Source organism: Fusarium mangiferae (genome assembly GCF_900044065.1).
Source record: "Fusarium mangiferae strain MRC7560 genome assembly, contig: FMAN_scaffold014, whole genome shotgun sequence".
Classification (NCBI taxonomy): domain Eukaryota; kingdom Fungi; phylum Ascomycota; class Sordariomycetes; order Hypocreales; family Nectriaceae; genus Fusarium; species Fusarium mangiferae.
This window is the reverse complement of record NW_024573934.1, coordinates 689,635-711,143: the sequence shown is the minus strand read 5'-3', so window position 1 is coordinate 711,143 and position 21,509 is coordinate 689,635. Positions and strand designations below refer to the sequence as shown.

The window sequence follows — 21,509 nt, the reverse complement described above, 5'->3', positions numbered from 1 at the left end:
GGGTTCAAGCTTTATAAGATATCATTATTCCCGATGGCAACCCAAACTGTCAACCCCCCAACCGTTGATGGTTACCGTGATTCAGACGACGACTTCAGCTCAGATGACCAAGAGTTTCATGTCGATGAGCGCTCTGGACGGTCTTGGCCGACCAAGATTCTTCATAATGTCATCCAGCCCATCAAACCAAAGTTAGTAGAGATTGGGAAGGTTTCATCTGCTGATCCTACGCGATGCAAACCATCGAGGGGGGCGAGGAAGAGATGTGATGTTCAAGAAAACAAGGTTGAGGGGATTTGGACTTATGATATGACTCTAAAGTCTTCTGATGGAGAGAAGAAGTCCTATGCCCGGAGGATACTGTATTTTGCTGGAGGCGGATGGCAAGCACCTCCAAGTGGTAAGTAAGCCATTTTCTTCCCAGGAACCCTACTGACGACATATGCAGGCCAACATTGGACTTTTTGTGCAGAGATGATTAATCGACTACAGGATACTAGACTTACACTTGTCTCGTATCCCCTAGCACCCAAGGATCCCGTTCAAGATGCATTCCCAGCCATCTGCAAGACCTACAATGTCTTGTTGAAGGAATCATCTGACCTTGGTGAGAGGGTGATCGTCGCTGGAGACAGTTCAGGGGGCAATATTGCCCTGTGCCTGGTGACTTGGACAATGAGAGATCAAGATGTACAAGTCGTTCGACCTCCATCTGCCATCCTCGCCATCACTGCAACTACCGACTTACGTCACAATCACCCCGACATCAGAGAGGTAGACAAGGTTGATCCTATTCTAAGCGAGTCGTCCATCAATGACACAGCCGGTGCGTGGGCTCCCGGCCACTCCGACGTGAATCAACAAAACGGGACGAACACGGAGACAACAGACAGGAATGAGAAGCTCGACTGGTCCGCCGATGACCCTCGAGTCTCACCCATCCATGCCGATCTGGGTGTTTGCATCACCAACAATATCAAGATACATGGTATAACAGCGTCACATGATGTTCTTGGGCCAGAGGCTGTTGAGTTTAGAGAGAGATGTAGAAAGGAGGGCGTTTCAGGAGAGTGGTTGTCTTGGGGCAATCAGATGCACTGCTTTCCGTTGGCGTACAAGTATGGGTTGAAGGAGAGTAAGGAGGGGCTTGAATGGATCATTGATGTTTTGAAGAAATGTTGAGAGATACCCTGTATACGAATGAGATAGAACACAATGGAGTTGACGGTGACTTGGGACTGTGCATTGATAATGAAGTGTCCGTGATCGCCAGTACTTATCCTGATGGTCTGAGGGCCCAAACGTGGTTCAGCCTAACAGAGTGTTGACATAGCTAAGGGATTATCTTTTAACATGTAAAGCAACTGGGGATTGATGAGAATGTCGAACTATTGGTAAAAGAGGACCTGAATAAGGATGACAGAAAGACTCATGCCCCCCCTGATGCTCGATTTGACAGCAAGGACATTATTAGATATTCCCATACATGTAATGGAAGTCATAATCTGAGCAGATCGTTAACATCCCTGTTTCATTTACGCTCTTTTCTATTTGGAATTGCATCGAACGGTAGTCCGTCTGGGTGGGAGTGCTGCCACTGCTATTCTATAGAGTGCACTACCTGAACAAGCGACGGAACCATCTGATTCATCAAGCAAAAGTGCACCAATCCAGTGAACACTATTGCAAGACTTCCCACTGGTACTCCAAACATTACCAGTGCGGATGAACACAAATGCCAGTTGTCATCCCATCAGGTTCGTATTCCTCATCTCAAAAGCTCAACTCTGTTCTATCCATGCAACCCCTCAACACTCTTCATCACCACTCTACACCAGCAGACTCAACAACCTCAATATGCCTGGCAGAGATCCCGGAATATCCTATGACTCTTCCCCTGACACCAGAAAAGTAATGTCTGGTGTCCTGTGCCCCAAGTGCACTACGACTGAGAAGCAAGTTTGGGTCACGCCTGGTCACTCCTGTCCCTATTGCGGCAACGTGGTAAGTGGATGAGACGTTTTGAGTTCCTCCAACCAGATGCTGATGTTGTTTTCAGATTCGTGTCTCTAAGAACTCAACCGTCTCGAATTTCAATATGGTTGAGTGGTAGCCCGTATGCGCAGTCGTCGATAGGCTTCCACTCTTAGTGATTATGGGGACAATTGTTTTTTGGGATACTTGACTTTTTGGACATGAATGGCGGAGTTAGTATCCGGCGACCAGTGCCATAAATGTCGTTCAAAAAGGAAAACCCTTAATTAGTAGCAGGATTCGAACCCGCGAGCAAAAACGAAGAGTGGCCGAGGGAGGAAGGTTCTTAGGAGCGGAGTTTAGGTTCTATAAGGTTTTTAGGTAGATACCACTCGACCACTCTTCGCTGAAGGTTAGAGTGTAGCTTTGGTATATAGCCTTTCCCCTGTGCGTGTTTCTCGCAGCAGTGCTCGTGTGCCAATGTCGTTGATCCCAAGCGCCGTGATAATCCGTGCAACTGTCACCCAGTGACCAGCCTCGTTGGTTGAACCTTGCTGCCAACCACAGACTCTGCACTCTCGTTGCAGATTGCCTCCAAGTGACTAAGCTTCGCTAGGTCCTCGTCATACGACTGCGAAGGCTGGTCCTCTTAAGTCTTGTCAACTCTTCTGCCGCTTGTTTTGTTGCTGGGCTCACTCACATCTTCGATCTCTTCCATTTTCTTTCCCCGATCTGAGATCAACCACTGCGAGAAGATAGATTCCGAATAAGAAGCCCATACATACCTCTCATCCCTGCGCACTAAGCCTGTAAACTACTGCTTGTGAGTCCCTCGATGGTGTCAGTCGCGCTGGGTTTCGCCTTCTCACAGGATAGCATCTCCATCAACGCGTCCAATCTCACGCATTTACTAACCTACAACAGGCCATGTTCACCAAATCTCATATTCGTATTCTATTAGGACATCATATCAATAGTTTTTGTTGGCGCCAATTGCCTCAGCCCGCCACAAAACGTTGCACAGGGATGAAATTGCGACATTGGGAGCACGCAATTCGCCCCGCGTCTGAGAGCATATTCTCACCACGATAACGAACTCGACAGGCATTTTTGCCCAAAACAAGTAATTATCGATATCGCTATTGGTCCGGTGGAGTTATTTGATTGGTTTGACGATCCCATGACATGAAGCCATGGACTTGAAACTGCAGATCGGCGAGTGTTGATAGATGCGCCTTGGGAATCTGAATGACAGGCAATCAGACAAAGGACAGAGGTACGAAGTGGCCTGTCTGGTCTCTGATATAAAAGCTTGCTTCTCGAAAGATTCCTTATTAATTATCGGGATCTAGATCTGAGGTTCCCCGACGTCGGCCGTCGCATCAAAGTGTCGTCAAATCATGCAATACGCCAAGCGAGCACTATCTCTCAATGTGCACATGGCACCCACGTTTAGTGTCACCCAACCCGATAAAGAACGCATCTAGTCTCTCAAGATCCCAATTTTCGGATCCTTGCTTGCGTTCGCATATGCTTTAAAGTCCCTGGCCCATCGCTTCAACCGTCCTGCATGATCCTTCATCTGCACGTCTATCACAATGTCTGTCGCCAAACAAAAGAAGTGGTATCATATCCAATGGTATTCTGATACAGATACCCCGGAGGAGCGCAAGTTTATTATTAAGCTTGATCTTCTTATCGTCCCGTATGCTGTGATAGCTTATTGGGTGAAGTACATTGATCAGTCTAACCTGAGTATGTCTCTCTTCTCTTCTTTAGAGCACCTTAACTAACACTCTGAAGACAATGCATACGTTGCAGGCCTCAAAGAGGATCTGGGCTTTAAAGGCAATGAACTCGTTCAACTACAAACCTTCTACATCATCGGCGCTGTCTTGGGCCAGATCCCCTTCTTCTTCCTTCTCACGTACGTTCCCATCCATTGGCTGATCCCTGGCTTGGACGTTTGCTGGGGAATCTTTACGCTTCTGCAATATCGAGTCAACAGCTTCGCCGAGCTGGCAGCTTACAGATTCCTCGTCGGATGGTTCGAGGCAGCTTTCTTCCCAACCATGCACTACCTCTTTGGCTCATGGTACAGAGGCAACGAGATTGCTCGACGTGGCGGTATCTTTTACGTCGGTCTATCTCTCGGAACACTCACTGCTGGCCTCATCCAGGCTGGTGCATCAGCTCGACTCGATGGTGTGAATGGATTGGAGGGTTGGCGATGGATGTACATCATCTGCGCGCTAATCACCATCCCGGTTGGTATTGCGGGATACTTTGTCATCCCAGGAACGCCTGATCAGCCGAATCGTCGCGTTTTAAATCAGCATGACATCGATGTTGGTGAGCAGCGACTCAGAAGGGCCGGTCACAGTAGCCATGGAAAGATGAAGCTGGGGCACTTGAAGAAGGTCGTCTTGTCACCGCAATTCTGGGGTATCATTCTCGTCGACGTCTTATTCTGGAATGCGGGAACACACAGCAGCTCTGGCTCTTTTCTCTTGTGGATTAAAAGTCTGAATCGCTATTCAAAGGCCAAGGTCAACGAGTTGGGTACCATCGCACCAGCTCTTGGTATCTTCTACACTCTTTTCGTTTGTTTTGCATCAGATCTTGTGCTAGGGCCTGCATGGGCTATCACTGTCTCGACTGTCTGGAATGCTCTTGGTCTTATTATTCTCACCATCTGGAACGTCCCAGAATCAGCCCTCTGGTTCGCATATTCAACCATCTACGCCTCAGTCGCGCTGTCGAGTGTTCTCCATGGCTGGGTCAATACGCAGCTTCGAGCATCCCCAGCCGAACGGTCTTTCACGCTTGTCTTGATCAACGCGATCTCCCAGTCGACAACAGCTTGGACACCTTTGCTTGTCTTCCCGACTGTCGAAGGACCTCGATTCCCGAAAGGTTACCCATTTGCGTTGGGTTGCGCTATTGGTCTGCTAATTGCGACGCATGCCCTTCACCTGTGGCTGAAGCACCGAGAGTAAGTAAACATGTTCCCAGACATGAACCATCAGCTAACATTTGCCAGTCCTCAAGCCGAAGCCCCTACTCAGTTTTTGTCCGAGGAAACAGGTGATGTCTCTTCCGATACTGGATCGAAGACTGCGAACTCTAAAACAGCATCTGTCAACTAAGCAATCGTGTGTTTGATACGGGGACGATTTGTTCCGCGTATGTATCCCTGGTTTGTCAAGGTTTTGACGGTAATGAGACATCTGGAGCGAAAGAGCCTATTCTAGAGTGGATATGGCCCTAGAAAAGTTTAATGACGTTCCAAGAAACAACAGAATATATCAATAGCATGATAATCAAGGACAATTCGCCATTTTACTTACAAAATGCTGTTATTTTGCTGATTGAATGCTCCTCTACCGGGTAGGCAGTACCATAGCTAGGATGCTAGCCTATGACTCGTGATGATCGCCCTGTTGCACTCCAAAACAGGGACTAAGTTCACTAACGACATTGGGGAAGCCGCTGGCATCCCTGTACACCATCAACTACCGGCACAAACCCCGATCGCTGATTCCTCGTGAGGAACGGCAATCTTGGTGATAAATAGGTACGCGATTATGAGATGCTCGTCGTGTTTCATACTTTTTTAGAGGCGAGAGATTCCAGCATCTCTTGGAAGGATATTGTTGCCCATCGGCTTGTACTGCCGAAGCACCTTTGTCTCAGTGTCTCGGTGGAATTATTCCCGAAGTCTTGATCCCAGAGTGCTGTGCCCTCCAGCAGAATGGGGTCCGGCCGAGGGTTAATCATTCGGCCGTCAGGAACAATGACGTCGCACCACCGTAAAAAGAAAATGGAACCATGATGTTCAACCTCGCATTTACTATTGAACATTGCTTGTGATATTCTCATTTGGAAACTCCGCACCTCTCGTTCCGCTGGTCTGGCTTCGTAGACCGTGCTGTGAACATGCCGCGGAATTATCCCCGAGACAATCCCAGCCATGAGCAAAAACTTGATCGGCCAAGCAAGCTGAATTCTTGGTTGCTCCAACGCAAGCTCCACGCTTTTATTCTTAGCTGAATCAAGGAACGATGTCATAGCGGCAATGCCCGGCACGTCGGCAAACATTTTTCTCTTAGAGACTTCCAGAGAATGGACTCCACTGATCAACCGTCTGCTGACGCTCACTCAACCTGGGGATACTCCAACTTTGAGAAGCCAGTCGAAAAGCGGACACTCCGCAGAATGCAAGCATCTCCACTGCAACAACAGATCACACGACAGATGCGAAAATGACTCGATGTCAAGATTTTGAAGCTCCAACGTAACATGAAAAGCATCGGAGCCGCATGCCGATGTTTGTTTAAACTGCTGCCTGTCGCTGAAAGATCCCTGTCACGAGAATAAAACGTGGGAATTACCACTCAACTCCAGGAAATCTCCGCTCGGGTCCAGTAAAATCTCAGAATGAGGGCAGCTGATTGGAGCGCATAAACGAAACATGGGGGAGTCTAAAGTGTCTCCACCACCTCCAATTCTCAACTTGGGGCAACAAATTGTCGATGACACTGCTTTTTGAGATGCAACGGCATGAACGGCATTGGAGATCTATACGATGAAGAGAATTATTAGAGAAAACCCGTTAAATGAGCGAGATGAGATCAGTTGGCATTGATTTGGCTTCATGAGACACCAGAAAGAGTCATCTGCCCGGCATCTGGTATCGCGTTGAGATCATGGCCAAGTTTTGATTCAGAGCCTCACGGAAACAACTTGACAAACGGCCATGTTTCCGCCCCTCGCCCAAAGTAACCACGCTAATTAAAACGCTCTGATAATGAGCAAATACGGTTATCTGATGTGGATCTCACGTCTCATCCTCCACACAACCAGTCACTTGCAGCAAGTATAAATGCAACACCTGCCCACGAGATCATCGTCAACCCAACACCCAAGCTCAATGCCAAATAGCAATCATGGAGCGACTCCCAGGTTTCAATGTCGCGAATCACTTTGAGAAGCGCCAGCTTCTCATCGCTATTAATTGCGTTGCTGCTCTGTCGATCTTCTTCTTTGGGTATGACCTCATCATTTTCTCCAACTTCAATGGTTTAGTCTTTTCGCTAACGGTTCAGATATGATCAGGGAATGATGGGTGGTGTCAATAACTCCAAAGACTATATCGACCTAATGGGATTTGGCTATGTTGACGAAAAGACCGGCGAACCTGTAATCACCGATAGTCTTCTCCAAGGCGGCATCGTCTCAGTCTACTATCTCGGAACTCTCTTTGGCTGTCTCTTCGGAGGCTGGGTAGGAGATAAAGTTGGCCGTATCAAGACTATCGCGATTGGCGCAGCCTGGGCTATTGTTGGTGCAGCGCTGCAATGCTCAGCTCAAAACCACGACTGGATGATTTGCTCGCGCGCAGTCAACGGCATAGGTAATGCGCCTCTACTAAGGTGGACATACAATTTTTTCAGTGTTACTGACAGCAGGGTCTAGGAACCGGTATTCTCAACGCCATCGTGCCAGTATGGGCTACCGAGACAGCTGAACATACCTCCAGAGGCCAGTTCATCGCAATCGAGTTCACCCTCAACATCTTTGGTGTGGTGGTGGCCTACTGGCTGGAGTTCGGCCTGTCATACATTGACAACAATAATTCAGAGTTCGGCTGGCGTTTCCCCATCGCTTTCCAGATTCTGCCTCTCCTTGTCTTGCTAGGATGCGTCTGGTTCTTCCCCGAGTCTCCTCGCTGGCTTGTTAAAGTTGGTCGTGACGATGAAGCCCAATATATCCTTCGTCGTCTGCGTGGGTCGAGTGAGGTGGACCTTTCCCGCGCTTATGCTGAGTACACCGACATCAAGAACATTGTTCAACTTGAGAACAAGGAGTCTTCTAAGAACTCGTATTTACACATGTTCTTTGGCATTGGATCTGGTGAACTTCACACTGGTCGACGCGTCCAGCTAGTTATCTGGGTAAGTCCACATGTCGCCATCATCCCGCTCAGCTAACAAGTCCAGCTTCAAATCATGCAAGAATGGGTCGGCATCGCGGGCGTAACTGTATACGCACCTACAATCTTCAGAATAGCCGGGTTCGATACACGCAAGTCTCAATGGATCAGTGGTCTCAACAACATCTTCTACATGTTTGCCACGCTCATCTGCGTCTATACCCTCGATCGCATCGGTCGAAGATGGACTCTTTACTGGGGTGCCGTCGGTCAAGGAATAGCCATGTTTCTCGCCGCTGGATTCTCCAAACTTGGTCAAGAGGCAAGAAATGCCGGCGATCTTGACAAAGCTAGCTCATATGGCGCTGCAGCTGCCTCCTTCGTCTTCATCTTTACCTCGGTCTTCGGAGCTACGTGGCTCACAGTTCCTTGGCTATATCCCGCCGAGATCTTTCCTCTGCAAGTCCGAGCCAAGGGTAACGCTTTCGGTGTTTTTGGCTGGTCCATCGGCAACGGATGGTTGACTCTCCTATGCCCTGTTATGTTTTCGGCCATTGGCGAGAACACGCTTCACATCTTTGGAGCCTGCAACATTATCGCGATCCCAATGGTCTGGGCCTTATATCCGGAGAGTAACCAACGGACTCTCGAAGAGATGGATCTGCTATTTGCGGCTGATACACCTTGGGTTTGGGACGCTGAGAAGAAGTTCAAGGAGTTGAAGGAGAAGCAGCCTGGACTGGTTACTGCTTCTGCTCATAACAGGGATGTTATGGACGTCGAGCCTGGTGTCAAGGCTGGGTCTGGAGATGAGGTGAACATGAGTGCCTGAAAAACGAGCTGCATGGCAGAGTGCTCTAGTTCGGTCCTGTGGCTAAACTCCATCTTTGTAATGAATACAACCACTGTTCATAGCCCCATCAACCCTAACATGATGCATAAAAGCGATGTTGGGACAATCGAGGTATTGACAATAGTTCCCTCCCTCCTGGAGTTGATGAGCGCTATTCTAGAACGCCTTCTCATCCAATAAGATTCAGCCCCGTTGGCTCAGTGGTAAAGCGTATCACTAGTAAACTTACGAAATGATAAGATCACTGGTTCGATTCCAGTACGGGGCAATTGGTTTATCTTTTGCGTCTCTACCTCATATCCTTTTGTTACGGTCGTGGGAATTTTGGTAACACTGAGGTCGCAGCCTTTTTTGTCTTGCTTGCCTGTACTCTTTTGTGCAGCCCCATGTCCCTCTTTATGTAGAGATGTAGTTATAATATATCTTCTACCTCGATGGATCCTCACCTCAAACTAGCGTCTACAGTTCGGGCGGTGGCTTGAATTGCATCAGGTCAATCCCAAAACTCGTGCCCGGCCCCTTCATGTGTTTAATCCCCCGACACCATTCCAATTCCCTCTTCATACCCCGGCCAGCAAAGTATCCCAGCAACGTGGCTTGAGCATTGCATGTTATCTGCGGACCGAACGTGCCATTCTCACTCCGATAGCAATACTCGACACTTTGACATAGCATACGCGCAATATGGTCAGCGTCTGCTTGATTCGGCGAGCTATTTTCTTTATAGCCATCGAGGGATTCGCCAAGAGATGATGAGACACCCAAGCTTCCAAGGCTTCCACGAAGAAGCAGGATTGTTTCAAGGATGTCTAACATGATGCTGGAGCCGAGGATCCACGGACTAGCTGCCTCCACAGACGAGAAGATCAGAGCGAACGGAAACAGCTTATCTGGATATCCATCGTCTGCTGGATTACTCGCTCTAGAGGGGACGGACCAGAACAGCGGCGTTTGGTTGCGTATTGCTATGTTGCGATGCACAAGGACTCGCCAGTCGTCAAGAAGACGGAACTTTTCAATCAGCAGATTGATGTATCTAAGTACTTTTTCACGATCTTTCTCGTTACTCAAAGCCAAGGCGTGAGCTTCCGCCATGACTGAGGGGACATCGATCGTCATGTCGAGTAGTGCACCGAAGGACTCTGGGGCAGCCCATGGACCAATATGCTTTCGCCAAAGATTGGGTTCAAGATTGAGAGGCTTTTTCTGTGATAAGGCTTGGATGACCTGGGATAGTTAGTAGACATTCTAGGGTTACTCGGGAACTGGTCCTACACATATCACGCAGAGACGCCGGCACAAGTCATTCCAGCTTGAAGTGTTTGAGTCGGGTACGGCTCGATGACGAAGGATCTCAGATACGCCTTGCGCGTGGGCGTTCCAGCTTGTGCTGGCGTGGAACAGGAAGAGCTGGGCACGGCCTCTCGGTTACTAAGACTCTGCAACGGCTCAAGAATCTTTGACTTACCTCACACGTGGAAAGAATAACAATAGCGGCAAGGCTTTCATCATTATTACCGATACACGGACAGTCAAGAACATGGATGACCTTGGACAGTGCATGGTTGTATAGCTCAACGGCCTCGTCGTAAGAAACGCCCACTTCACCAGACAGCCTGATCTGAATCGCAACAAAGGCAACAAGTGAGTGGTCCAGAGCCTCGCTAGGGCCTTCCATATTACACACAGCCTTGAGCCATGACGACGGCGTTGAACTGTGATCCTCCTCGCTCGTCGTATACCGTCCTTGAGGGAAATATATGGTTACAGCGATTGAAAGTGCTTGCGATCGAAAAGTTGGCACATCGTATATCTCTTTCGAGTTAATTTGGCAACGCATCCGCTGTAACACGCTCAACCAGTTTGTCTGCTGCTGCGACTGTATAACTGAGAGGGCGGAGACATTTGGCTGCGTCGGAGTCCGATGGACCCATAGGGTAGGTTTGTTATGGACACCACGACAGATAATTCCGGCCTTGGTGCAACGTTGACACCGAGGCGACGTCAGATCGCACTGAAAACTCGTTAGTAATGAATAGTTGTCGAAAGGGAGGTGAGTCAGACCTTGATGCGACGTCGTTTGCAATCAGCGCATGCCTTGGATCTGGAAACACCAACCATGCTTCTCAACAAGGCTAAACAAAGGACATAATCTCGAAGTCTTCGGTCGAGGGAGACGCTAGGCTATATGTAGTACCATACCTCGAGAGTCTCGACAGGGATTTGTCTTACAAAAACTACGTATAACGTGGTTTGAAGGGAAAGTTTGAAGGACTGAATGGAAACGCAGCAGAGAAATGTCAGCTCGCGTTTTAGCGGGTACCCGAGGGTTAGAAGCCGAGAATCTAAACTACATTCGGTAGTATCCTTCGAGATAACCGCCAGGGATCAAAGCTTAGCGTTGAGGCCGAACGCTTTCCCATGAAGCTATCCCATATTCGGAACCATCTCGCGAGAATTGGCCAGGGGTCGAATTTGTAAGATAACGAGCATGATGTAGATCATTGTGAATCGAAACAGCTATATAATATCCGATCTTAACATGCAGAATATTTCCCGTATCAAGTCACAGTTCTACCAACTCATAGCACCTCACAATTGGCCACCAGCCTCCAAATCACAGCAATGGCCGCCTCAGAACCAAGCCGTCATCAATCCCTCTCTTCCCCCGCCTCTGACGACGATCGCCCTTCCCAAATCGAGCAGTATAGCGAAAAAGCCCCCTCACAGCAAGAAGGGACGTCAGCACCAGATTTTGGTCCCCCGCCTGATGGAGGGTTACAAGCTTGGCTAGTTGTTACCGGAGGCTTTTTTGCAGTGTTTGCCAGTTTCGGGTGGATTAACTGTACGTGACTCTCACTCATTAATGGTGGACGGGAAGCTAACAAAGGATTAGGTATTGGCATATTCCAAGATTACTACGAACAGAATCAGCTCAAATCGTATTCCTCTAGTGATGTAGCATGGATATCATCTATCGAGTCATTCATGCTCTTTTTCTGGGTTCGTCCGACCTCTGCCAATTGTCAGATCTCACTAACAATTCACAGGGCCCAGTCGTTGGCTACATGACAGATAATTACGGCCCTCGTATTCCCATCCTCATCGGCTCGTTCCTACACGTCTTTGGTCTAATGATGACATCCCTATCGAAGAAATATTATCAGATTATTCTATCTCAAAGTATCTGCAGTGCATTGGGCTGTTCATTTCTCTTCTATGCGCGTGAGTATCCTCCCTAGATCTCAACCACATTACTGACGATACCCAGCTATCGCCGCTGCTGGAACATGGTTCAAGCGTCACCGCGCTATCGCTTTTGGAATCATCACCGCTGGATCCAGTCTCGGTGGTGTCGTCCTTCCAATCATGGTGAACAAGCTTGTTGTCCGAGTTGGCTTCGGTTGGGCGATGCGATCTGTGGCATTCCTTTTCTTGGGACTGCTGGTCATCGCCAACGTTACCATCAAATCAAGACTGCCACCACCACGAAGAAAATTTGACATCAAAGATTTCATCACGCCGTTCAAGGAGATGCCATTCCTTCTTTTGACCGTCGCTGGATTCATGCTGTACCTTGGCTCCTTCTTGCCGTTCAACTTCATCATTGTCCAAGCGAAAGAGCTCGGTGTGTCCGATAGCCTGGCTCAATATCTGGTATCCATTGTCAATGCTGCTTCGTGAGTCACTCTACCACTGTTCCTCAACCTCAGCTGACGAATCGGAAGTACATTTGGCCGTCTCGTTCCTGCGTATTTCGGCGATCGCATTGGTGTCTTCAACGTTATGATCCCATTGACCTTACTGGGAGGCATCTTCACTCTTACGGTGTGGTTGACAGCACACTCTACAGCTTCGGTCATTGCATATGCAGCTCTGTATGGTTTCGCGTCTGGCTGCACTTTATCTATTGTACCAGCTATGGTTGCTAGCTTCTCAGATGTTCGCAGCATTGGAACCCGTAGTGGCGCACTCTATGGTGTTTCTGCCATTGGTGTCCTTATTGGAAGCCCGGTTGCCGGAGCCATTGTCAGCGCAGAGAATGGAAGTTTCTCTGGATTAATTATCTTTTGTGGTGTTACGATTCTGGCCGGTGCCGTATTTGCAATCATGTCGAGACAGGCGTTGACCAAGGGTCAATGGCTGAAGAAAGTTTAGTGTATATCGGACACCTTCATCACTTTCCTACGAGGCAGTTGGACCTTTTGACCAGACTGCAGAGAGACGAAAGTGGGTAGATTATGTGTATAATATTCAAAATAGACAGTGAATCAGGCGATCCTCAACACGGGAAAAATGCCCTTAATCAGTACAAGGAAACTTTCGCCTGGGGATTTGAGTTTGTTGTGCCCTGTCCACGAGGTTTTCCAATTAGGTTTGCTATCTGTGCACAGATTCACAACCTCCATGTCTAACAATTAGTGGACCATCATCGCCTCTCAATAATTATTCATGGACTTTGACCGATGACTACCACCATGGCCGAGCCAGCCCATAAAGGGATCCTCAGAGACGAGACGATCATGCTTCGCTGGATATTTGGCTATTCTCACGGTGCGAAATTGCTTAATGGCGCGAGCTGGCCCGACATACCTCAAACATCTGTATCACGCAGGCTTAATTCCAACATCAAGGACCTAGGATTTCTGAGCATTGATGTTGACCATTTCAGGGTGGAGAATGGTGTAATTCAACGAGTCGAGATTGGTTTGTCTTTCCTGAAAGCACAAGCTCTACAACATTTACACTGCAAAACTATGCAAGGTGGCAACTTGGCATCGCGCTTTATCAAATCTCATCATTTGGTGTTTGGTCCCAAGAAAGAATTCCATGGGAGATCGCACCTCTTTTCATTTGGAAATGCAAGGCCGATTCAGTTGCGGGATGTAGGAGCCGTGCTTGAACGGTTGACTAGGAAGCCTTATGTTCTTGTTGTCCACGGGGCAAAGCAAGAGCTTTCACTACTCTCACTGCTGAATATAAAGCTTGAACCCGTTTTCATTATCGACACTGTCAAGGCAGCTCAGTATCCACTACACCTTTGGTACAGATACAGTCTGAAGCAGCTGCTGGAGGAGTTTGAGATACCATACTCGCATCTTCACGTAGCGGGAAATGACGCACACCTCACGCTCCGAGTGTTTCTCATGTTAGCCGTCAAAGACTCTGAGATCCACCTGTCAGGGAAGCGTCTGCCTGACTGGGTTCCGATCTTCAAAGCTGTTGCTCAATCTCCATTGCCCCCGAGGCCCCCGACCAAGCGAGAGATAGCGGCCATGGCTGAAGCCGAAGCTGAACGAGAAATGGACGGCGATCGGAGCGAAGGAAACACGGTCATGGATGGCAGCGAATAATTGAGAACAGTTAATTTGGCTAGACAACAAACAACTAAACAGCATGTTGGACTACTCTGTAGGAGGTCCTTGGATGAATGTTGAAGACAGAGGATCTGGACTTCTTTCGTGGCAGACCTCATGCGAAAGAATTCATACTTGGGTACGCGATGCAAAAGGGAATTATTTCAAAGGGTGCACAGAATTCTGATCAGAAGGAATTCATGTCTATCTAGTCCAATTTAGTCCAGCTTTTATCGTGCCCATCAAACGCCATTCAACTATGCATCTAAATCTTACTATGTCAATTTCGTAGTTACTTTTCACAATTCTTTCCGTCCCCTGTTGTATTAGTACCTGAAGTGCCTTGAAAGCTTCAGTCTCTATCGTTCAGGAGAGGTTCGCCTTCGCTGCCCTCATTCTGAATTCCGTCCTGCTCTTCATGCTTCTCAATCAGTGTGCTTCCCGGAGGCGGGAAGTTGGAGAATAAGAGAACCACCATGGCCAATAAAGCAATGGCCTATTACCTGATTAGCTGCAATCACTAAATCATTGTACAACAGCGACCCACCGCATTGCAGAAGAATGTTGCATATGCCTTGCCAACCTCAGCCAAACTGGCAAAGATGAAGCCAAACAAGCCCTGGGTGGCAAGTCGCGCTACGTTTTCGACCAGGGTCACGGCGTTGAGAGCATCGGCGCGCTGCGAGTCGGGACACATTTGTGTAATGACACCTTTTGCGGCTGGCGCTGATCCGGAGCCGAATGGGAGAAGAAAGGCAGCTGTCCTGTTAGAGCAATGTTCGTTAGGGGACTGCAAAAGCTTACCAAGGTAGATATGCCACGGCTTAGTTGCGAATGCGGCAACTGTAGTTAGCAGACCATCGACTAATAAGCTCCATCTGAGAAACACAAGATCAAACAGACACCCATCGTCCTCTTTGCTGCGGCTGACCGCCTCGTACGGTTCATGATCAGCCTGCTCTCCCAATGTTGCATCAAACTCCCCAGCTTCCGTCGGGATATGCCCCGGTTCCGCTTCATCATCGCTGTTTGGTTCAGATCTGATAACACGACCTCGTCCCCAAGCGATGATCCTTGGAAACAGTAGGATCAGGAAGACACTTCGCATGAACGCAAACTCAGACATGAGCCAGCCGTTATCACCCTGGCTAAAGTTGAACGCCGCTGTTGCATACATCTGAATGAGAAGAGGTGCATAACCAGTGGCGAGTACAGAGACGAATATGCCGCTGCAGAGAAAGATGACGCCAAGATGCTTCTTGACTCTCCCGTCAGCGAGGCGTAGTTTCTGCGGTGTGAGGATCTTGAGCGGCGCGAGAAAACCAGAAACTCCTTTGTGACCGTTCTTTCCGCCATTGGACATTGGCTCGGGTGAAATATATGGTAAGGCGAACCAGACGTAAATACCCGCGAGAATGAAGGAGACGAACGCAACATCGAAAGGAGCCCGGATATCGATCGCGTCACCTATCATACCACCACTCAAGTATCCAATCGCCTGACCTAACATGATGGCACCTTGCAATTGCCCAAATACTGCTGTCCTTCTGATGGGTTCAACGACCTCTCCAGCAATGACGTTGACAACAAGACTAAAGCCAATGTTAGCATCTGGGGAACGGGAGTGTATGGCGGACTTACATGTACCCAGCTGGCCCGCCCAGAATTGTGATCAATTGAGTTGCTTGGATGATGATCATTCCTTTTTCTCCACCTGCCACGACTCCCAAGATTTGTGTGACCACGCGAAATGCCGGGATAAGAATCTGACACAAAAGTGCCGCTCGGGGGCCGAACTTTTTCGATGTCCAGCCAGCGACAAAAAGGTTCAACGTTCCTTAAAAGAGTCAGTATTGCATCCAATATTTGAGTTAAAATGACTTGACTTACCGCAAAATGTAGTAGACATGCCAAGGATACTGTATTGAGTTGCCGTTCCAGCCGCAATCTCGTCCCGACTGCACCTATCGCCCGGACCATTGTAAGGAGGATGCGTCTCATAAAACGAATCACAAGTCATTAAATGAAAGACATAAAATAATCTATAAATCATTAGGCTTATTGCTGGTCAATTGACAAAAAGTACTCACGGAACTTGGGTAAAACTGAATGATAACGTGATAAGAAACCCCGCAAGCAAAATGCGATTCTCGACATTGAAAGCTCTCGATAACCAGTTTCTCACTCGTCCTTTACCTTCCCCCTTTTGGGGGAGAAGTGGTGTTGTCTCGTCACTCGCCATTTTGGAGTAAAAATACAATGCCAAGTTTAAAAAGAACGAGGCGAAAAAATCTTTGATGATAAATACAATTGCGAGATCGCTGTCAATCATTCGGTGAGAGGGGGGTATGGATCTCTTTCTTGATGGGGAATAGCGTGTTTAATCGACCGGGATTACTCGGTTATAGCTGTTATCAACTGACGTTATCTACTCTTGCTACTCTCATTCATTCATTTGATAAGGTATTCCCAAATCTCAGTGAGATAGATCTCGGCAATTTGGCAAAAGTAACGCATTGGCTTTTGGCTGTAGATGTTAAGCTTTCGTCAAGCACGTGACCATAGCTCGTCCCCACGATTATTTCTTAAAAGCTCAACTTTGCAATGGCGTTCTTCATCAGCAAACAAGATGGAGCATGTCACTGACGATCGCGTGCTCAAAGTCTTGCGCAAGTTCAAAGTGTCTAGTATTACTCTGGTGGAATGGGAGACTCCTCTACTACAACGCTTGGGCTATCCGCTTGCACCCCAATCAGTATGTCCCAAACATAACGAATCTTTCACAATACTGACTTTTGAACGCAGGATTTACTGTTCTTGATTCCCGACGAGCAAATTGAGGATGCTAGACACATAGTTGAAGCCGCTGGCTTGCAAAACGATAACAGAGCACCAAGTTATATGGCTGAACACGCACGGAAGGGTTATCACTACGTCTATGGAGAGTCAGGTCACAAATTCATCCTGGTGCCCATTTCCTGGACTGGGATTCAACAAAAGGAGTTGATAGCTATAAATTCGCCTACGCTGCCATGCCCTATATGGACGGTGCCTATCCCTGCTTTTTGCGCTGCCTACTTGCGAATCATTATGCAAGAGCATGCTGGGACTACCGTTCGTTTGATGGCAAATGCAGATCTGGCAAGCGTCATCGGCTACAGCATGTTTGATATGACTTATGAGGGGGACTATATGCCTACGCCAGAGGACTTGGAGCATCTAGATGCTGCCGAAAAAGAAAGAATGGCCGAAAAAGATGCTTTGGAGATGGAAAATGCTCTTAGTAGCATAAAGCAATGGCAGTTCACAGAAGAGACGGAGTGGGCAAGAGACATGATGCTGGAGTTAGTATCCGGGAAGCTATCATATGACGATTTGCCAGCAAGTAGACCAGAATTCTGTATGAAGCCAGAAGCTTAGAGCATAAAGTAAAAGTAAATTCGTCCCCTCTAAGTTCTCAGTGCTGAAACCTATTTTGAAGTCTCAACCTTATCATAAAAGTCTACTCCAAGCCCTGCACCTCAACCAAAAGGAGATATGCATCGAGGCTAGCTTCAAGCTCTTATTCACAGGTCGCAACTACAAATGTCGCATATGACTCACAAAATAGACGTTGCACAGAACCTGCAATAGGAGGCAAAACTTTGGGACATTTGCCCTAAGTTTCACAGATCTTAGGTGAATTTAGAGTACTTTCGTCACTTTTACCCTAAGTTACACAAAGTTTAGGTGACTTTGGTGCATTTTAGTTGACCTTTAGACCAGCGTATTCTGATCTCTTATCCTCAAATCAGAAATTTTATGACCCCCCCTCAGCATGGCGCCGCTCCCAGCCCACATGAAGGCGGCTGCCCAAGCTTTCTCACGCATTCTCACAGAGCACAACATCGAGCACGCCTTCATCGGCGGTTTTGCCTTGAATTTACTAGGAAGTAATCGCGAAACTCTAGATATCGATGTCGAGGTCGCCATGGACGATGCGCAACCGAACAAGATCCGACCTCGTCTTGTTGAGCTTCTTCTAGATTCGGACCGGCAGCGGTTTGTTGTTTCGAACCTCAAGCTCTTTTTCATTCCAGACGGTGGTCATTGGGACTTGCGAGTCCCCATCGAAACACTTGCCCGCGGCATGCTTGGTTTGCCTCGGCGACTTTCGACCCTCCGCCCGGGAGATGGTAAGTTAACAACAGCCTGCTGTCATCCTAGGCGAGGGAAATGCCTCCGCCTAGCTTGACCCCAAAGTCCTCCCCATTTGCCTCTTTCTATCTTTTTGCCTCTTTGGTCTCTTTTGAAAGCTGTTGTAAGCACAAAAATAGGATCTTTTTGCTTCAAAGTGGAAGTTTTCTTCGATATCTATCGGTGGAATCTTATAACTATCATCCTGGAGAACCTGGAGCCGGCTTGCCTTCCAGGTCCAGCCGGGGGCAACCCAGACCGTCGCCTATGGCTTTGGAACGACCACCTTCTGGTCGATCGGTCAGGCAGCAAGCCTACTGATTGGTAATTTAACCTGCAAATTTTCTCTATTACTTAATTCCGCGCTGCCTGTTCTACATCTAACCTTGATTTCCTTTTAGGTTTGATCCCTATCCTCCATCCGGGCGTTCTCGTTCTTACCAAGCTGAAGCGCTCATCGCAGTACATTGGAAGTACACGGCCTCAGTCTGTGGTCAAGTTTAATTCTGACGTCCGCGATATCGTTTACCTACTCCACTGGCTCCAAGATCATGGCGAGAAAATCGACTTCGCCAACTACGACGCGGCCTCTCCCGAGAGACTGTACGATTCTGTCCGTAAGATGCGTGCTCATTGGGAATCTAAGGGCGAAAGTACCGCCATCAAGATGCTAGACTGCGTCCTCGAGGAGAGCGACAGGGCTACTATACAACTAGGGTTCTCGGGATATTAGGCGACAAAGGCGAGCGCGAATAAAACGCGCCAATACAACTTCTTTTTTATCAGTTTTACTGTCATTGTTCCAATATATTATTACTCTTAGCTGACATGATAAACATAACGGCGAGACCGCTGTGAATCACTCCGTCGGTTGCGGCGTTAGGGCAAGAGATTTCTTTGTCTTGGGCGAATTCCCTTGCAAATAGAGTGGAACTTCTTGGCTATAGCTGTTATAGAGATGACTTTATTGATGCAGGATATAGGAACGTCGCGATACTAAGCTCTTTGCCTGTATTAGATCTGCTTTGTTTATATCTCATCCTGATATTGTCGTAAGCTTACTGCCCAACTTGTATCAGACCACGGATAATCATTCTCAAACCACATAGTAGGGCGCCAATACCCAATCCACATGTAACGCCTGTTCTCCAAGGAAACCCCATTCCCAAACATTTCATCAAGACATTCATGAATATCTGATGCCCCTCGAAGCTTAGGGCACGCCTCTAAAAGATCATCGACGTCTTTTCTCTCGAGTTCTTCCATCAAGCATAGGCCCACACAACCTAGGTTTGGCACTAGCTTCAAGTTGTCAAATACACCCCTGTCCAACCTGTGATCTGAATTTAGCCACATCGTCTCCAGTGTCGTCCTATGTGCGTGGATGAAGCTAGCCAGAGCGCGATCCACATCGGTATCCGTTTCCCCACGAAAGAAATTACCGGTGTAGTTGTAGGAATAGTCCATGCCGTCTGCGATAAATGTTCTTAAACATGATAGGCTGGACATGGCCTTCAAGTCTTGGACATGTAGAGGGATGTCATGGCCCAACATCAAATGCTCCAGGACTTGCAGGCGGGGAACCAACATGCTCAGGACACTTCCGTCACCATCCAAACAGTCAAGGCACAGCAACTTGAGTGTCGAACCTAGGGCTTTGCAGAGTGTCGTCAGGTCTGCTAGAGTTATCCCGTGGCACTTAATTTTCAGTCTCTGCAAGACTGGGCAGCGTTGGCTGAGGGTTTCTAAGAAACCTGGAAGATCCTCATATTGAGGGGAATCAGTGTGTATCGCGCTGAACGATATCAATTTTTTTGACAGATAAGGCAACATGGCCTTCTGAAACCAGGCACCCCCACCGTTCATCTCGACATGGGAGAGTTGTCCAGCAAACTTGGCGACCCGCGCGTTCTTTTCCGGTATTGGAAGATCTACTTTCCTGCAATACGTCGTGAGGCGTAGTTTCCTGACGTTCGGACAGACGAAGAAGAGATCAGCTAAGTGATCGACATAGGCTTGGTTAAATTCGTCCCCACCGCTAGCTTTCTTAGGCAATCTCAACCCAAGAAGGCGTAAGTTTGGGCACCGTCTTGCTATGTCTATAACAAGTCTTCGAGACCGAACCTGCGTGTCCCACTCAAAGTCAAGAACCTGGACATGGTTTGCTCGACGAGAATCAACTGCCAGTGATAGCCGAAACCGTTCCTTGCCTTGATAGCTTTCCAGTCGTGAGCCATCTGGAAAGGAGTAGAGATATGGTTCGGTGAGATATTGGAGGGTCGTGGATGTGCGAGTTAGGGATGATAAAGTCTTGGCTCGGATTGCCTTATGATCGTTGTTGCGTCTATCATAATGCGACACAATATGTTCAACGATCATTTGATATATCTCTGTTGGAAGTATGGAGGTTGAGAAGCCAGAGGACCTGTCTCGCGACCTCGTTGACATGGAGACCTGGTGGGAAATGTCAACCGCGGCTTCAGCATGACCGTCTGTCATCTTGCCGTCTGGTTTTTGTTCTGAGACTCCGAGTAGAGGGTAAGCCATAGCACGTGATTTGCAATGAGTAGGTTTTACTGTCTGTAGTCATTGTAAGCTGATTATGCTGAGGAAGTCTATTGCCTGAAACCTACTTCTCTGTTGAAGGATGATGTCGGTGTCTCTTGTCGTACAAGAATGTGTCACAAAGCCTCGTGATCTCGTCTCGCAAACCTGAAGATGTTTTCATTAGGCCTTTTTGAACTGGAAGGAAGGGCAGAGGTAGCATTTATATGGAAAGCGAAACAAAACATGCTTTTTAGGTAAGCACTGAGATGCATCTCTATTGGTCTTAGAAATGGGTGCAGATGAAGGTTTGGCGCAATATGAAAGCTTATACCAATAAGCTTTGAGATGGCGTCTGAATTTCACTGAAAGGCTTTGAACTCAGTTGAATTGCAAGTATTTGGCCAATAAGCACGCGTTGTGGCATTTAACACCAATCACCTACTGTCAGGGGCCGCGTTGCGTTGTAGATCAAAACTCGACTGCCATAAGTGAGTTTTCGACTGCGCATGAGAAATCAAATTGGCTTCTCTTTGAATAGAATTATGCAAAAGGCTCTAGTCTTATCAAAGATAAACCTGAGTTGTTTACTCTATAGGCAGTGCCAAGCACTATCTTCTCTCGGCCGGATTAAGCTCCCAGCCACAGGTCTCAGCGGCAAATAACACTT

At 47.9% G+C, this 21,509-nt stretch overlaps 11 protein-coding genes and 1 non-coding gene across 12 annotated transcripts; 9 read left to right on the top strand and 3 right to left on the bottom strand.

Moving 5' to 3' along the window:
* Positions 1 to 33: 33 nt before the first annotated feature.
* Positions 34 to 1,182, top strand: FMAN_14967 (uncharacterized protein; the record flags this gene model as incomplete). The annotated part of the gene is made up of 2 exons (XM_041822715.1): positions 34 to 400; positions 449 to 1,182. 2 exons carry the CDS (start codon positions 34 to 36, stop codon positions 1,180 to 1,182), a joined length of 1,101 nt encoding a protein of 366 aa, XP_041688367.1.
* A 675-nt stretch (positions 1,183 to 1,857) lies between these two features.
* Positions 1,858 to 2,113, top strand: FMAN_14968 (uncharacterized protein; the record flags this gene model as incomplete). The annotated part of the gene is made up of 2 exons (XM_041822714.1): positions 1,858 to 2,004; positions 2,060 to 2,113. The coding sequence occupies 2 exons, from the start codon at positions 1,858 to 1,860 to the stop codon at positions 2,111 to 2,113; spliced, it is 201 nt and encodes a 66-aa protein (XP_041688366.1).
* A 1,459-nt stretch (positions 2,114 to 3,572) lies between these two features.
* FMAN_14969 (uncharacterized protein) lies at positions 3,573 to 5,123 on the top strand (the record flags this gene model as incomplete). The annotated part of the gene is made up of 3 exons (XM_041822713.1): positions 3,573 to 3,729; positions 3,778 to 4,969; positions 5,018 to 5,123. 3 exons carry the CDS (start codon positions 3,573 to 3,575, stop codon positions 5,121 to 5,123), a joined length of 1,455 nt encoding a protein of 484 aa, XP_041688365.1.
* A 1,800-nt stretch (positions 5,124 to 6,923) lies between these two features.
* FMAN_14970 (uncharacterized protein) lies at positions 6,924 to 8,741 on the top strand (the record flags this gene model as incomplete). The annotated part of the gene is made up of 4 exons (XM_041822710.1): positions 6,924 to 7,024; positions 7,083 to 7,390; positions 7,453 to 7,931; positions 7,977 to 8,741. 4 exons carry the CDS (start codon positions 6,924 to 6,926, stop codon positions 8,739 to 8,741), a joined length of 1,653 nt encoding a protein of 550 aa, XP_041688364.1.
* Positions 8,742 to 8,948: 207 nt separating this feature from the next.
* On the top strand, positions 8,949 to 9,030 carry tRNA. The gene is given in 2 exon segments: positions 8,949 to 8,984; positions 8,995 to 9,030. It is a non-coding gene; the product is annotated as a tRNA-Thr (tRNA).
* A 191-nt stretch (positions 9,031 to 9,221) lies between these two features.
* On the bottom strand, positions 9,222 to 10,440 carry FMAN_14971 (uncharacterized protein; the record flags this gene model as incomplete). Its single annotated transcript, XM_041822709.1, has 3 exons — positions 9,222 to 9,989; positions 10,038 to 10,172; positions 10,231 to 10,440. The coding sequence occupies 3 exons, from the start codon at positions 10,438 to 10,440 to the stop codon at positions 9,222 to 9,224; spliced, it is 1,113 nt and encodes a 370-aa protein (XP_041688363.1).
* A 947-nt stretch (positions 10,441 to 11,387) lies between these two features.
* FMAN_14972 (uncharacterized protein) lies at positions 11,388 to 12,920 on the top strand (the record flags this gene model as incomplete). Its single annotated transcript, XM_041822708.1, has 5 exons — positions 11,388 to 11,607; positions 11,659 to 11,765; positions 11,813 to 11,987; positions 12,034 to 12,442; positions 12,491 to 12,920. The coding sequence occupies 5 exons, from the start codon at positions 11,388 to 11,390 to the stop codon at positions 12,918 to 12,920; spliced, it is 1,341 nt and encodes a 446-aa protein (XP_041688362.1).
* A 320-nt stretch (positions 12,921 to 13,240) lies between these two features.
* FMAN_14973 (uncharacterized protein) lies at positions 13,241 to 14,116 on the top strand (the record flags this gene model as incomplete). Its single annotated transcript, XM_041822707.1, has 1 exon — positions 13,241 to 14,116. The coding sequence occupies one exon, from the start codon at positions 13,241 to 13,243 to the stop codon at positions 14,114 to 14,116; it is 876 nt and encodes a 291-aa protein (XP_041688361.1).
* A 355-nt stretch (positions 14,117 to 14,471) lies between these two features.
* On the bottom strand, positions 14,472 to 16,361 carry FMAN_14974 (uncharacterized protein; the record flags this gene model as incomplete). The annotated part of the gene is made up of 6 exons (XM_041822706.1): positions 14,472 to 14,615; positions 14,667 to 14,878; positions 14,924 to 15,711; positions 15,761 to 15,956; positions 16,010 to 16,161; positions 16,210 to 16,361. The coding sequence occupies 6 exons, from the start codon at positions 16,359 to 16,361 to the stop codon at positions 14,472 to 14,474; spliced, it is 1,644 nt and encodes a 547-aa protein (XP_041688360.1).
* A 387-nt stretch (positions 16,362 to 16,748) lies between these two features.
* Positions 16,749 to 17,539, top strand: FMAN_14975 (uncharacterized protein; the record flags this gene model as incomplete). Its single annotated transcript, XM_041822705.1, has 2 exons — positions 16,749 to 16,874; positions 16,925 to 17,539. The coding sequence occupies 2 exons, from the start codon at positions 16,749 to 16,751 to the stop codon at positions 17,537 to 17,539; spliced, it is 741 nt and encodes a 246-aa protein (XP_041688359.1).
* Positions 17,540 to 17,936: 397 nt separating this feature from the next.
* Positions 17,937 to 19,028, top strand: FMAN_16213 (uncharacterized protein; the record flags this gene model as incomplete). Its single annotated transcript, XM_041822704.1, has 2 exons — positions 17,937 to 18,294; positions 18,697 to 19,028. The coding sequence occupies 2 exons, from the start codon at positions 17,937 to 17,939 to the stop codon at positions 19,026 to 19,028; spliced, it is 690 nt and encodes a 229-aa protein (XP_041688358.1).
* Positions 19,029 to 19,324: 296 nt separating this feature from the next.
* On the bottom strand, positions 19,325 to 20,794 carry FMAN_14976 (uncharacterized protein; the record flags this gene model as incomplete). The annotated part of the gene is made up of 1 exon (XM_041822703.1): positions 19,325 to 20,794. One exon carries the CDS (start codon positions 20,792 to 20,794, stop codon positions 19,325 to 19,327), a length of 1,470 nt encoding a protein of 489 aa, XP_041688357.1.
* Between the last annotated feature and the right edge of the window lie 715 nt (positions 20,795 to 21,509).